Source organism: Jaculus jaculus, chromosome 7, assembly GCF_020740685.1.
Source record: "Jaculus jaculus isolate mJacJac1 chromosome 7, mJacJac1.mat.Y.cur, whole genome shotgun sequence".
NCBI lineage: Eukaryota > Metazoa > Chordata > Mammalia > Rodentia > Dipodidae > Jaculus > Jaculus jaculus.
In genome coordinates this window covers 142,920,910-142,935,639 of record NC_059108.1, presented here as the reverse complement: position 1 = coordinate 142,935,639, position 14,730 = coordinate 142,920,910, and the positions used below count along the sequence as shown (strand labels likewise).

The 14,730-nt window shown below is 43.6% G+C and overlaps 1 protein-coding gene across 2 annotated transcripts in view; it reads right to left on the bottom strand.

Moving 5' to 3' along the window:
• Mlh3 (mutL homolog 3) overlaps positions 1-14,730 on the bottom strand; it is a 43,076-nt gene that overhangs the window by 14,699 nt on the left and 13,647 nt on the right. For both annotated transcript variants that reach the window (XM_045154584.1, XM_045154585.1), the window contains 2 exons: positions 4,359-4,430; positions 2,756-2,864 (listed from right to left, as the gene is read on the bottom strand). In XM_045154584.1, the coding sequence (XP_045010519.1) occupies positions 2,756-2,864; positions 4,359-4,430 (181 nt within the window). The remainder of the gene's footprint in view (positions 1-2,755; positions 2,865-4,358; positions 4,431-14,730) is intronic.

Here is a 14,730-nt window from a genome sequence, read left to right as displayed (position 1 = left end):
AAATTTCCTTTTGGAATTATAGCAGTTCCTTCTCATCTACGGTTTTACTTTCCAGGATTTTAGGTACTTGCAGTTGACTATGATCCAAAAATATGAAATAGAAAATTCCCCAAGAAAACAATTCTTTGCCCCCTCTTTATTCTGGAGAAGGAACCTTGCACAAACGAGCCACATCCCCAGCCACGAGGTTGGAACCGCGAACAGCTCTGAGTAGAGTGATAAACCTCACGTGCTGCCGGCTGAATCATCCCGTTGTCCCGCACGGCCAGGCCGAGGTGCCACACCTGTCAGTCACCCGGCGGCCTGCTTGGTTGTCAGCCCAGCCTTAGGATGGTGGATTTTGTGCTCAAGTGACCCTTTCTTTCTTTCATAATGGCTCCCAGAACACAAGACAGTGATGCAAAAGAGGCACCCGAGCATAAAACATGGAAGACAGATGAACCAACAAACTATCTGGCAATGTTGCAGTTGCAGGGAATTCTGGGAAATAATAGATTTACAGGGCTCAACACTGAGTTTTCATCTGTTCACTGGGGTGCTGGGACAAATCCTCCAAGTATTTTTCTATTAGGAGAATCAGTTTATTTCTTAATCTTGTTTATGAATATTTTTATTTTTATTTGTGTTTGTGTGTGTGTGGTTTTTCGAGGTAGGGTCTCAGTCTAGTTCAGGCTGCCCTGGAATTCACCATGTAGTCTTAGGGTAGCCTCGAGCTCTCAGTGATCCTCCTACCTCTGCCTCCCATGCCCAGCTCCTTATTCTTTTTTTATTTTGGTTTTTTGAGGTAGGGTCTTGCTCTATCCCAGGATCACCTGGAATTCACACATAGTCTCTGGGTGGCCTTGAACTCACTCACTCTTCCTGCCTTGGCCTCCTGAGTGCTGGGATTAAAGGCATGTGCCACTATACCTGGCCTAAATATTTATTCTTCATCAAGGAACTGCTAACCTACACTTAAAGAGTTTGGGAGAAACTCTAAAAAATGCCTGAGATGGTTCATGCTTGTTTACAAAGCCTAATAGGAGCTGGGCATGGAGGATTGCAATGAGTTCAAGGCCACCCTGAGTCTACATAGTGAATTCCAGGTCAGCCTGGGCTAGAGTGGGACTCCACCTCGAAAAAACAAAAACAAACAAACAAACAAACAAACCGTAACAAATAAAAAGCCTGATGGGGCCAGACATGGTGGCACATGCCTTTAATCCCAGCACTTGGAAGGCCGAGGTAGGAGGATTGCTGTAAATTAGAGCCCAGCCTGAGACTAATTCCAGGTCAGCCTTCGCTAGAGTGAGACCCTACCTCAAAAAACAAAAAATAAAATAAATAAACAAATAAGGGCTGGGGAGATGGAAATATGGTTTAGCAGTTAAGGCACTTGCCTGCAAAGCCAAAGGACCCAGTTTCAATTCCCCAGGACCCATGTAAGGCAGATGCACAAGATGGCATGTGCATCTGGAGTTCATTTGCAGCTGGAGGCCCTGGCATGTCCATTTACTGTCTCCCTTTTTTTCGCTCTCTCAAATAAATAAGTGAAAAAAAAAATATATATATATATACATATACACACATATATATATATATATATGACAAACGAGCTGGGCATCGTGGTACATGCTTTTAATCCCAGCACTTGGGAGACAGAGGAAGGAGGACTGCTGTGAGTTTGAGGACACCCTAGACTACATAGTGAATTTCTAGGTCAGCCTGGGCCACAGTGAGACCCTACATTTAAAAAACCGAAACAACAACAACAACGAAACAAACAAAAAAACCAAGCCACGTGTGGTGGCACACACCTTCGATCCTAGTACTCGGGAGGCAGAGGTATGAGGATCCCCTCAGTTCAAGGTCAGCCTGGGACTACAGAGTGACTTCTAGTCAGCCTAGGCTAGAGTGAGACCCCATCTCAAAAAACCAAAAGGAAAAAAGAAAGAAGAAAAACAAAAAAAACTAATGACGTATGCATCTGGAATTAATTTGCAATGGCAAGAGGCCCTGGTGCACCCATACTCTCTCTCCAACAAATAAATAAAATTATTTTTTTTAAAAAAAGAAAATATCTAAACTGGTTTGAATCAGCATTGAGAGAGGAAGGTAATTAACAGCTTCAGAAACTGAGAAGTCCTGAGTGAAGGGAGGAGGGTAAGTAAGTGAATCTGCCTCTAATAAAAATTATGCCCCAGGGAAAAAGATTGGTAGTAGCATGTTCATATTGGCAGCAGCATATTCCCAAACCTGAAATAAACCGACAGACATCCTCTTTCATTTTCAATAATTTATGCTGCCCAGAGTGGAAAATGTCCTAGCTTGTGACTCACTACGTGATTGCCTTTCTTTCCTCCCAGGGTCTCGCTTGTTTCCCAATGGGGTCATGGTCACGCAGAGTCTAGAACGGACTGAGGCGATGAAGACTGGAAGCAATTACGACGCGCAGTGTGCTCTCAGAAACAGCACAGCACAGACCCTTGGCTGTCCTAAGAAATGGGAAGCGTGTTCTAAGCCAGCTGCTGGAAAAAATTATCAGGGAAGCCATCCTATATTCACTAGCTGTGATACAGAGGAAAGAATGTCATCTGAAGTCAGAAGACAGCCTCTGAGTGTGCTGCCACTTCACAACTGTAGTGACCTTGGACAAGCTGTGTGACACTGAGGTCTTAGTTTCCTCGTCTGAACAGTGGGACATTCACACAAAAGCCTTGCAGAATTATTGTGAGAATCTGTGCCCCCAGAACCACATCTTCATGGTGGCACTAACCGTAGCAGTCGCCTCTGTTCCTCTGTCACTGTGATCTCTAGTGGAGGAATTACCGTGGAATACAGCAATTTTTTCCGGCCAGATCCCTGTGGTTGCTTCTCGTACGAGTCTATGGGGAGAAGGATGCGCGGGTTACAAGCACACGCTTAGGTCACGTCGGGCGCGTCCTCCTGCTGGCTGGCTCTTGCAGCACTGTAAGCTGCGATGTCGCTTGCTGCAGGAGAAGCGTCTTTCAACCTCACCTAGCAGTGGACCCTGCAAGCTACACAACCCACCAGCTACCCAAGACGTGCTCACTGGTGCAACAGTGGCCTGACTGCTACAGGGATCCTAGCTGCTCTCTAGTCATAAAGAGCTGAGATCTACTCCCTGGGAAGAAATTCATGCCCGGTACTGAAAACCTAGTCCAATGCCAGCAGCTGAAGACGTCATGGGCCCTAGAGTGAAAGCTACTACTGTTATTTGGCTAAATGGAAGATATGTTTTGCTCATCAAATTGCCTGTGAAATATTTATGTTGATGCCCATAGATTAATGCTGCTCTCAGCTTTGGTCACAGAAGTTTCTTTTTACAGTGGGCAGTGATTCTGCAGAGGCTCAAGACTCAGCAAAGTTCTGTGAAAAAGTGACTACTGAGTGCTCAGCCATAAGTGGGGTCTCTATACCAGTTAATGCAAATTTCTTGGTACCTAATCACTTGGTGAACACACTGCCTCATTATAACAAAAATGAATCGCAAAAATCCAAAAGCATGTATTAGCCAGGCATGGTAACTCACACCTTCAAGTCCAAGTTGCGCTCTGGAGGCTGAGGCAGAAGGATCACCATGAGTTTGAGGTCATCCTGGGGTAGAGTAAGACCCTGTTTCCAGAAAGAAAGAAAGAAAGTGAGAGAGAGAGAGAGAGAGAGAGAGAGAAAGGAAGGAAGAAATAAAGGAAGGAAGGAAGGAAGGAAAAGAAAGAAAAAGAAAGAAAGAAAAGAAAAGAAGAAAAGGAAGAGCACATATTTCTTTGGAAAGACACATAAAAAGTGCTGCCATTAGCTGCCTCCTGTGGAAGAGACGAGGTGGGATGGGATGAGGGCACAAAGGCAGCATTAGTGTATTTCTTTTTGAACCCTTTAGAATGAGCTCAACTTGACGTTACTAGCTATTCCAAAGTACCTGTGAGTTTAGAAGAAAAGCACTATGTTGGGCCTTCTCAGCACTAGTGGGATTTGCCTGGTGGGCTGTGAAGAAGAGCCAGTCAGAGCACATGGGCATAGGAAGGGCACATCTTCATGCTAAATGTCATAAGAAGCTAGCCTAGTCCTTATGTACTTCTGGGTGGACAACAAATATATAGTAAATATGCTTCTGACCATGTCAATAAGAGCTATATGTCTCAAAATACATCATGCACATATATGCAAATTGTCAAGTTAAAAAAGTCATCTGTCTGAATGAGTAAAGCAAGCTACAACATTCTTTCAGCTCTAACGTGGCCACACTAGAGGACTTCAGCTCAGCTTCTGAAACAGACACTGCATCTTCCCTTAAGAAAGACTCAGGAATATTAACCGTGTGGGGGAGTCTCCCATCTCCTCTGGTACAGACAGATCCTTACCAGCAATAAGCTGCTCCAAACGGACGCGCTCATGGGCGGCGTGCTGATCAACCAGGACTAGCAGGTTTCCACCTACAAAGCCACCGAGGATTAATGGAGTTTCAAATTCTCAAATTAAGATTAAAATAGTCATGTAGTAAGGAGGAAAAACTGGTTAATTCATCCCATTTAACAACATAAGCATAAGAGAAGATATACTGAGTAAGTATAATTGTACTTTATCCTAAAAGATTGCAATTACCAGGAAAATAATATCAGATTTATCCCCAAGGAAAAACCTTTTACTGTGTGCGTGTGTGTAGATGCATGAACCAGGGCGCACGTGTATTCAGGCCAAAGGAGGACGTCGGGCGTCTGGCTCTATTACTCTTTCCACCTGTTTTACTTGAGACTAAGTTTCTCCTTGAACTTGAAGTTCATTGCTTTGGCTATACTGGCTGACCAGCAAACTCCAGTGGTCTTCCTGTCTCCATCTAGCACTGGGGTTACAAGTGTGCATGGCCATGCCCAGTTTTTTATGTGGGTTCTGGGGATCAAAGTAAGGTCCTCATGCTTATGGTACAAGTACTTTTACCCACAGACCATCTCCCCAGCCACTCCCTGATGAAAAATTTTTACTCACCAATATTTCATTTGTAAATAGTTAAAGTGCTCTTTTTTGTTTTTTGAGGCAAGCCCAACAGACTGGCCTTTTTTTTATGAGAGAGGAGGGAGAGAATTGGCATGCCAGGGCCTCCAGCCACTGTAATCGGACTCCAGACACGTGCGCCACCTTGTGTACATACGTGACCTTCCGCATGCATCACTTGTGCATCTGGCTTAAGTGAGATCTGGGGAGTCAAACCTGGATCCGCAGGCTTTGCAGGCAAGCACTTTAATGGCTAAGCCATCTCTCCAGCCCTAAAATCCTCATTTTAAAAAATATTTAAAAGCCTTTAATCCCAGCACGAGAGGCAGAGGTAGGAGGATTGCTGTGAGTTCGAGGTCACCCTGAGAATACAGAGTGAATTCCAGGTCAGCCTGGGCTAGAGTGAAACCCTACCTTGAAAAACCAAATACACACACACACACACACACACACACACACACACACACATATACACACATATATATATAAGGACTGGAGAGATGGCTTAGCAGTTAAGGTGCTTGCCTGCAAAGCCTAAGGACATAATTTTGATTCCCCAGAACCCATGTAAACCAGATACACAAGGTGGCTCATGCATTTGGAGTTTGTTTGCAGTGGCTAGAGCCCATAGTGTGCCCATTCATTTCTCTCTCTCCCTCTCCCTAAAATAAATAAATAGGGCTGGAGAGATGGCTTAGCGGTTAAGCGCTTGCCTGTGAAGCCTAAGGACCCCGGTTCGAGGCTCAGTTCCCCAGGTCCCACGTTAGCCAGATGCACAAGGGGTGCATGCGTCTGGAGTTCGTTTGCAGAGGCTGGAAGCCCTGGCGCGACCATTCTCTTTCTCTTCCTCTATCTGTCTTTCTCTCTGTGTCTGTCGCTCTCAAATAAATAAATAAAAAATTTAAAAAAAAAAAATAAAATAAATAAATATTTAAATAGATTTTGCTCATTAATTCAACAAAGAATCATTGGACAACATGCTGTACACATTAGGATAAACCATGGGTCTGACTTGTGAGCTCCTGTAATGCTCATGAAGGAAGTACTTCTTGTACACTTAGAACAGGCCAGGAATTTTTTTTCTGTGAAAAGGCAGAAAGGAAATATTTTAACCTTTTTAGGCTGAATGGTTTCTGTCATGAATACTTAACTTTTAATTTTGAGTCAAAGCAGCCATAGACAACATATGCTACTATAGTTGTGTTCCAATAAAACTTTACAGACACTGAAATAAAAATTTTGTATAATTTGACTGTGTTAAGAAAGTCTTTTTTTGTTTTGTTTTACTTTATTTTTTCCTAACCATGTAAGGAAGTAAAAAACCCTGGCTGCAGAGAAACACGCTGGCTAGGTCAGCCCCGGGCCGCAGTCGGAGCTACTTCAGACTGGGGCTTCCCTGGCTTTCCTGGGAGAATGTGTCACCGGGTAGCTTATGCAGAAGAGAATCTGATTAGGAGGTCAGTGGTGGGGCACAGCTTCTGCAATTTTACCCAAGTCCTGGGGGAGTCTGTCCACAGGCCTCAGTTTGGAGAGGAAAGGCTCCTCTTCTCTTTAAAAAGCCCTTTATTGTATTTGATAAACATGATGCTTGTTTTTCCTTTTTTGTTTTGTTTGTTTGTTTGTTTGTTTTTTTCTCAAGGTAGGGTTTCGTTCTAGCCCAGGCTGACCTGGAATTCACTATGTAGTCTCAGGGTGGCCTCGAACTCATGGCAATTCTCCTACCTCTGCCTCCTGAGTGCTGGGATTAAAGGCGTGCACCACAATGCCCGGCTCCTTTTTTGTCTTTTTCGAGGTAGGGTCTTGATCTAGCATAAGCTGGCCTATCAACTCATAGCCATTCTGCTACTGCTGCCTCCAGAGTGCTGGGGTTAAAGATGTGTGCTACCACGCTTGGCTGTTTTTCCTATTTTTGCTAATGGTTAAAGATTTTGCTAAAGATTAGATGTGGTGGTGCATGCTATCAAATTCATGCCGGCGTGGTGGCACACACCTTTAATCCCAGCACTCAGGAGGCAGACATAGGAATATCACTGTGAGTTTGAGGCCTGTCTGAGACTGTATAGTGAATTCCAAGTCAGCCTGGGCTAGAGCGAGAACTTACCTCAAAAAAACCAAAAATCAGGGCTGGAGAGATGGCTTGGCGGTTAAGCGCTTGCCTGTGAAGCCTAAGGACCCCAGTTCAAGGCTCGATTCCCCAGGACCCACGTTAGCCAGATGCACAAGGTGGCGCACGCATCTGGAGTTCGTTTGCAGTGGCTGGAGGCCTTGGCGCGCCCATTCTCTCTCTCTCTCTGCCTCTCTCTGTCACTCTCAAATAAATAAATAAAAATAAAACAAAAAAATTAAAAAAAAAACAAAAAACAAACAAGCAAAGAAAATTCATGGCATTCTTTGGAGCTTAAGACTTAAAGAAAGAAAGGAAATGCTCCTCCTTCCCTTTCCCCTCCTTCCTTTCTTCTCTCTCTTCCTCCCTTCTTTCCTTCCTTTATTCTGACAGATAGGGTCTCATATATCTCAGGCTGGCCTTGGCTTACTATGTAGCCTAGGATGTCCTGGAATTTCTAATCCTCCTGCCTATGCCTCCCCTGCACAGGGGTTACAGGTACGCACATCTGGTTTGTGTGAACTCAGGACTTTGTGCCTGCTCAGCAAGTCTTCTACCAACTATACTACATCCCCAGCCCCAAAACCAGACTTTCTGACAGCATGTTCAACCATAACAATAGCCCCTGAAATGCTGAACACTAAATTTCTTTGAAGACAGGAGAGCTGCAGTTGGTTGTGATGCATACTGAACATCCTGCATTGGGTCAACAATGGAAGAAATCATAAACTGTGAGTGAATCACCTCAAACGACACTAACATGAATTACTAATTACTAAGAGTCAAAGACACTCTGAAATCAAAGTTGTGCCTGACTGCAGAATGGTTTCTCTTACCACTGTCTTAATGATCATGGCATTTTCCTTTTCTTTCTTTCTTTCCTTTTTTTCTCCCTTCCTTCCTCCTTTTCTCCTTCTCCTTCTCCTCCTCCTTCTTCTTCTTTCTCCCCCCCCCCTTTCTTCTTCTTCTTTTTTTCTTTTTGAAGCAGGGTCTCACTCTAGCCCAACTGACCTGGAACTCGCTCTGTAGTCCCAGGCTGGCCTTGAACTCAGTGATCCTCCTATATCTGCCTCCCAAGTGATGGGGTTAAAGGCATGTACCACCATGCCTGGACATTTTCCTTTTTTATAAAAGATTATTTATTTGAGACAGAGAGAAGGGAAGAGAGAGAGAGAATGGGCACACCAGGGCGTCCAGCCACTGCAAATAAACTCCAAATGCATGTGCCACTTTATGCATCTGGCTTACGTGGGACCTGGAGAATGAAACCTGGGTCGTTAGGCTTCACAGGCATGCACCTTAACCACTAAGCCATCTTTCCAGGCCCCATATTCCATTTCTTGAATGAAACAGAATATAGAATATAATTTAGGACTGGAGAAATGGCTTAGCAGTTAATGTGTTTGCCTGAAAAGCCAAAGGATCCCAGTTTGATTCTCCAGAACCCATGCAAGCCAGGTACACAAGCAGACACATGCATCTGGAGTTTGTTTATAGTGGTTGCATGTCCTGACATACCATTCTCTTTTTTTTCTTTCGCTCACTCTCTCTCTCTCTCTCACTCAACTAACTAAATAAAATATATTTTAAAAAATAAGATAATTTACTTATGACAAGAGCTATATTTTTAATAATTTTTAAATTATTTATTTATTTATTTGAGAGTGACAGACACAGAGAGAAAGACAGGTAGAGGGAGAGAGAGAGAATGGGCGCGCCAGGGCTTCCAGCCTCTGCAAACGAACTCCAGATGCATGCGCCCCCTTGTGCATCTGGCTAACGTGGGACCTGGGGAACCGAGCCTCGAACCGGGGTCCTTAGGCTTCACAGGCAAGCGCTTAACTGCTAAGCCATCTCTCCAGCCCAAGAGCTATATTTTTGATATTCCAATATAACAGAATGAAACTTCATGAGGGCAGAGATTTTTATATGCTACAATTCTTGCACCTAAAATAGCACTTGACACACAGTATGAACTCAATACATATTTATACAATTTATTCTTTAGGATGTCATAACTGAACAATCATAAATGCTAACATAAAGTATTAGTTTCAGTACAATTTATTTTAGTTTTATTTTCAAGGTAGGGTGTCACTCTAGCCCAACCTGACCTGGAACTTACTATGTTTCAGGATGGTCTTGAACTCATGGCGATCCTCCTATATCTGCCTCCCAAGTTCTAGGACTAAAGGCTTGTGCCACCATGCCTGTCTTTCAGTATAATTTTTAAAATAATATATTTTCCCATTAAAATATGAAAATATCAAAATTAAAGTCAATGTTAGGAACAGGTTGCATTTGGTATTTATGACTGGCAATAAAAAATACCTGCCTGTGGCCAGGCGTGATGGTGCATGCCTTTAATCCCAGCACTTGGGAGGCAGAGGTAGGAGGATGGCCATGAGTTTAAGGCCACCCTGAGACTACATTGTGAATTCGAGGTCATCCTGGGTTAGAGGGAGACCCTACCTTGAAAATAAAAACAAACCTGTATTTTCAAAAAATTAGTGTATGAGTATATGACTGTTCATGTATGAGTGTGTGCATTTGGTGCCATGGCACACATGTGAAGGTCAGAGGATCACTTCTGGGTCATTTTTCACTTTCTACTTTGTGTGAGGCAGTCTCTTACTGTTGTTCATCCCTCTTATTTACAAGTTTCTAGGAAATTCTCCTGTCTCCACCTCCCTTCTTGCTATAGCACACTGGGATTACAGAAGCCCACCATAGATTCCAATTTCCACATAAGGTCTAGGAATCTGGAGCCAGTACTCAGACTTACCTGCCAGTGCTTAATCCACTGAACCATTCCCAACTCAATTCTGGTTTAGAAAAAGTGTGTTACTGTTTTGTTTTTTAATTTTATTTATTTGCAAATAGAGAGAGAGAGAGAAGAGAGACAGACAGAGAGAGAATGGACCCACTAGAGCCTCTAGCCACTGCAAATGAACTCTAGATGCATGCGCCCTGGATGTGTGTGGGTCCTGGAGGATCAAACTTCGGTCCTCTGGCTTTGTAGGCAAATGCCTTCTTAACCACTAAGCCGTCTCTCCAACCCCAAGTTGTTGTTTTCATTTGTTTTTTTCGAGGAAGGATCTCATTCTAGCCCAGAATGACCTGGAACTCCCTCTATAGTCCCAGGCTAGACTCAAATTCACAGTGATCCACCCACCTCTGCCTCTGGAGTGCTTGGCATGAAAGGCGTGTACCACCACACCCAACATAAAAATGTATTAAAGAGTACTCTTTTTTCAATTTTTAAAGTTTATTTATTTATGCATGCAATGTGTATGGGCACATTGCGGTCTCTTGCTGCTGCAGATGAATGTCTGTCTACTTTTCTGTGGGTGGCTGGGGAAACTGAACCCAGACCAGCAGGCTTTGAAGGTATGTGCCTTACCCAATCATTGAGCCATCTCTCTAGCCTTCTTCCCACACTTTCTGTACCCCAAGGTAGGATCTCATTCTAGTTTGTTGTTTTTATTTGTTTTTTTGAGGTAGGATCTCATTCTAAGCCAGGCTGACCTGGAACTCACTCTATAGGCCCAAGCTGGCCTGGTACTCACGGGGATCCTCCTATCTCAGCTTCCTGAGTCCTGGGATTAAAGTCATGGACCACTACATGTAGCCCACCTAAGGATGACTTTAAATGTATGATACTCCTGCATCCACCTGCCCAGTGCTGGGATTACAAGTGTGCACCACCATGTCTGATTTTATGTGGTGCTGGGATTGAGCCCAAGGCTTCATGCATAATCCCCAGCCTTAAGAATACTCTTCTACTTGGCCTTTTCTAGATCCTTGCACTATCAAGCACCTGCAGCATCCCATAGGACCAAATACCAAATATATTGTATTTCATTTCTAGCTATAGAAACCTATGATAAGGTTTAATTTATAAATCAGGCACAGGATGATAGTAACAATAACTAATAATAAAGTAGAATAGAACTGGGGTGCAGCTCAGTAGTGGAGCACTTATGTGTCATATTCATAAGGCCCTCAGTTTTACCTAGCACTGCAAAAGTAAATAAATAAATAAATGTGAAATAAAATAAAATAAAATTGTAGCAATATGCTACCGTAAAGTTCATAGCATCATTGCTCTTATACTTTGGGGAAGTTATTACAGAAGTTAAAGTTTGCAAGAACACAAGCACTGTGACAGTCAGTCTGGTAATGCAGACGACTGCAGGGCTGAAAGGTGGGCAGTGCGCACAGTGTGGATACCCTAGCCTGGGCTAGCCTGGGTGGGACATAGTGAGATGATATGAGCCTTCATCATAGTACTCAAAACGGTGTGAAATTTAAAACTCACAAATGGCGCTGAAGAGATGGCTTAGTGGTTAAGGCACTGGCCTGTGAAGCCTGAGGACCCAGATTGGACTTCCCAGAACCCATGGAAGCCAAATGCACATGGTGGTGCATGTGCCTAGAGTTTGTTTTCAGTGGCTAGAGGCCCTGGAGCACCCATTCTTGCTCGCTCTCAAATGAATAGATAAATTAAAAAAAAAAAAACTTATAAATGGTTCATTTCTGGAATTTTCCACTTAATATTTTCTTTTTTTTTGACTAAATTTTCTTTCTTTTTTTTTTCACTAAATAGTCTCAGGCTGGCCTTGACCTTGCAACAATCTTCCTACCTCAGCCTCCCAAGTGCTGGGATTAAAGGTGTGCATCATCACACCTGGCTTCCACTTAATATTTTCTGACCTTGGTTGTGGGTAACCAAAACTGTGGAAAGTGAAACCACAGAAATGGGCAGACAACTGTTATTACACTCAAGATCCCCATGGTAAAAAGTCCTCTTGCTGTCAAAATAGAAGCGAGACTAGTGGAAAGAAGAAGGGGTTCAGTGGAGCGGGATTCGGAGGGCAAAGGGAGGGGTGGCGGGAGGGACCGTGGCCATGATAGAGTGTCTCTGAGTATGAAGGTTGTCAATATAAAGTTTAAAGTGAAAGCCTTCTTTCACCTACGCACTCTTTTCCTCCACTCCCTCTCTTCCGCATGTCAGGTTTCTGAGTCCTTACCTGCAGTCTCCATTAGCATCATGGGCACTTTGCCCCCCCTCTTCTCTCAAACAACTCTCTTTTGCTAGCGTTTTTTTTTTTTAATTTTTTTTTGTTCATTTTTTATTTATTTATTTGAGAGTGACAGACACAGGGAGAAAGACAGATAGAGGGAGAGAGAGAGAATGGGCGCGCCAGGGCTTCCAGCCTCTGCAAACGAACTCCAGACGCGTGCGCCCCCTTGTGCATCTGGCTAACGTGGGACCTGGGGAACCGAGCCTCGAACCGGGGTCCTTAGGCTTCACAGGCAAGCGCTTAGCTAGCGTTTTTGATCCTCACCGTCACAAAACTGAACAGGACTCCTCTCTCACTAAATGGCTCAGCAACACTTGACTAAAATCTTCACTTGCAATACAACATTCTTCCATTTTCCCCATTTCTCTAGCTATTCTTTCTCAATTTCTTTTGCTAATTCACTTTTCTACTTAGCTATGAAATGTTGGAATTATTAGGTCCTTCTCTCTCATTTCTTTTTTTTTTTTTTCTCAAGGTATGGTCTCATTCTAGCCCAGGCTGACCTGGAACTCACTCTGCAGTCCTACGCTAGCCTTGAATTCACTGCAATCCACCTGCTTCTGCCTTCTGAGTGCTAAGATTAAAGGCATGCACTACCACACCCGGCCTTGCCCTCATTATTTTTCTTCTAGGTGATAAAATTTATAGTCAATAGCCAACTTTAAAGCCGGGTGTGGTGGCACACATCTTTAGTCCCAGAGACTGAGGTAGGAGGGTGGTCATGATTTTGAGGGTGTACTAGGGTTACAAAGTGAGTCTCAGGTTAGCCTCGGCTAGAGACCCTGCCTCCAAATCAATAAGAATGACAACCAACTTTAGGCTGACAACTCAAATTTATATCATCCACCAGACTACTCTAGTGTTCCTGCATATCCAAACATAGTCTTGCCATCTCCTTTTGAACATTTCAAAGAGAATTTAAAATTATGATTTTAGCCGGGTGTGGTGGTGCACAACTTCAATCCCAGCACTTGGGAGGCAGAGGTAGGAGGATCACTGTGAGTTTGAGGCCACCCTGAGACTGCATAGTGAATTAAGAGAATGAGACATTAGGGCTGGAAAGATGGCGTAGCAGTTAAGGCACTTGCCTGCAAAGCAAAAGGACCCAGGACCCACATAAGCCAGATGCACAAGGGGCCACCTGCATCTGGACTTTGTCTGCAGTCTTGATGTGCCCATTCTGTCTCTATCTACCTTTCTCTCTCTCTCTCCAATAAATAAATTAAAATTAAAATAAAGTTATCTTTAAGAAGAAAAGAATGGGAAATTAAAATAGAAAAGGGACTACTTGGAAAGAAGATGGGGATCAGTAGAATGAATGGAAATAGAGGAAGGGGACAAAAGAGGGTAAAGGGAGGGGATTATGATCAAGTTACAGTATGCTCATGTATTAAAATTATCAATAAAAAGAGAGGGGGCTGGAGTGATGGCTTAGTGGTTACGGCTTGCCTGCAAAGACAAAGGACTCAGCTTTGATTCTTCAGGACCCATGTAAGCCAGATATACAAGGTGGTGCATATGTCTGGAGTTTGTCTGCAGTAGCTAGAGGCCCTGGTGTGCCTATTCTCCCTCTTATCTGACCCTCCCCCATCTCTCTCAAATAAGTAAATAAATACAAATTTTAAAATAAAAATAAATAAGTAAATAAAAAGAGAGGTCTGGAGAGATGGCTCAATAGTTAAGGCACTTGCCTACAGAGCCTAACATAACCCAGAACCCACATAAAGCCAGATGTCGAAAGTGGCATATGCATCTGGAGTCTGTTTGTAGTGGCTGAAGGCCCTGGTGTGCCCATTCTCTTTGTCTCTCCTCTATCTGTCTCTGCTTCCAAATAAATAAGTAAAAATATCAAAAACAAAAGATGCTAGGCGTGGTAGTGTACACTTTTAATCCCAGCACTTGGGAGGCAGAGGTAGGAGGATTGCTGTGAATTCCAGGCCAACCTGGGACTACAGAGTAAGTTTCAGGTCAGTCTGGGCTAGAATGAGTCCCTACCTCAAAATAAATAAATAAATAAAAGAAAAAAAGAGAGAGGGCTGAAGAGATGGCTTAGCAGTTAAGGCACTTTGCTGCAAAGCCTAAGGACCCATGTTTGACTCTCCAGATCCCACATAAGCTGGACGATCAAAGTAACACTTGAGCACAAGGTCACACACACATCTAAGGTGGCACACACGTCCAGAGTTCAATTACAGACGCTGGAGGTCCTGGCATGCCAGTTCTCTCTCTTTTCTGTCTTGCATAAAAAAAAATTAAAAAAATAAAAAAACAGAGCTGGGCATGGTGGTGTACACCTTTAATCCTAGCGCTTGGGAGGCACAGGTAGGAGGATCACTGTGAGTTCAAGTCTGCTCTGAGACTACATAGTAAATTACAGGTCAGCCTGGGCTAGAGTGAGACCCTACCTTGAAACGCCCCCCCCCCCAAAAAAGTGCTTGCTTACAAAGCCTGTCCTTACAGGTCCAATTCCTCAGTGCCCACATACAGCCAGATATACAAAGTGAAACATGTGTCTGACATTCGTTTGTGGCAGCAAGAGGCCGTGGTGTTCTC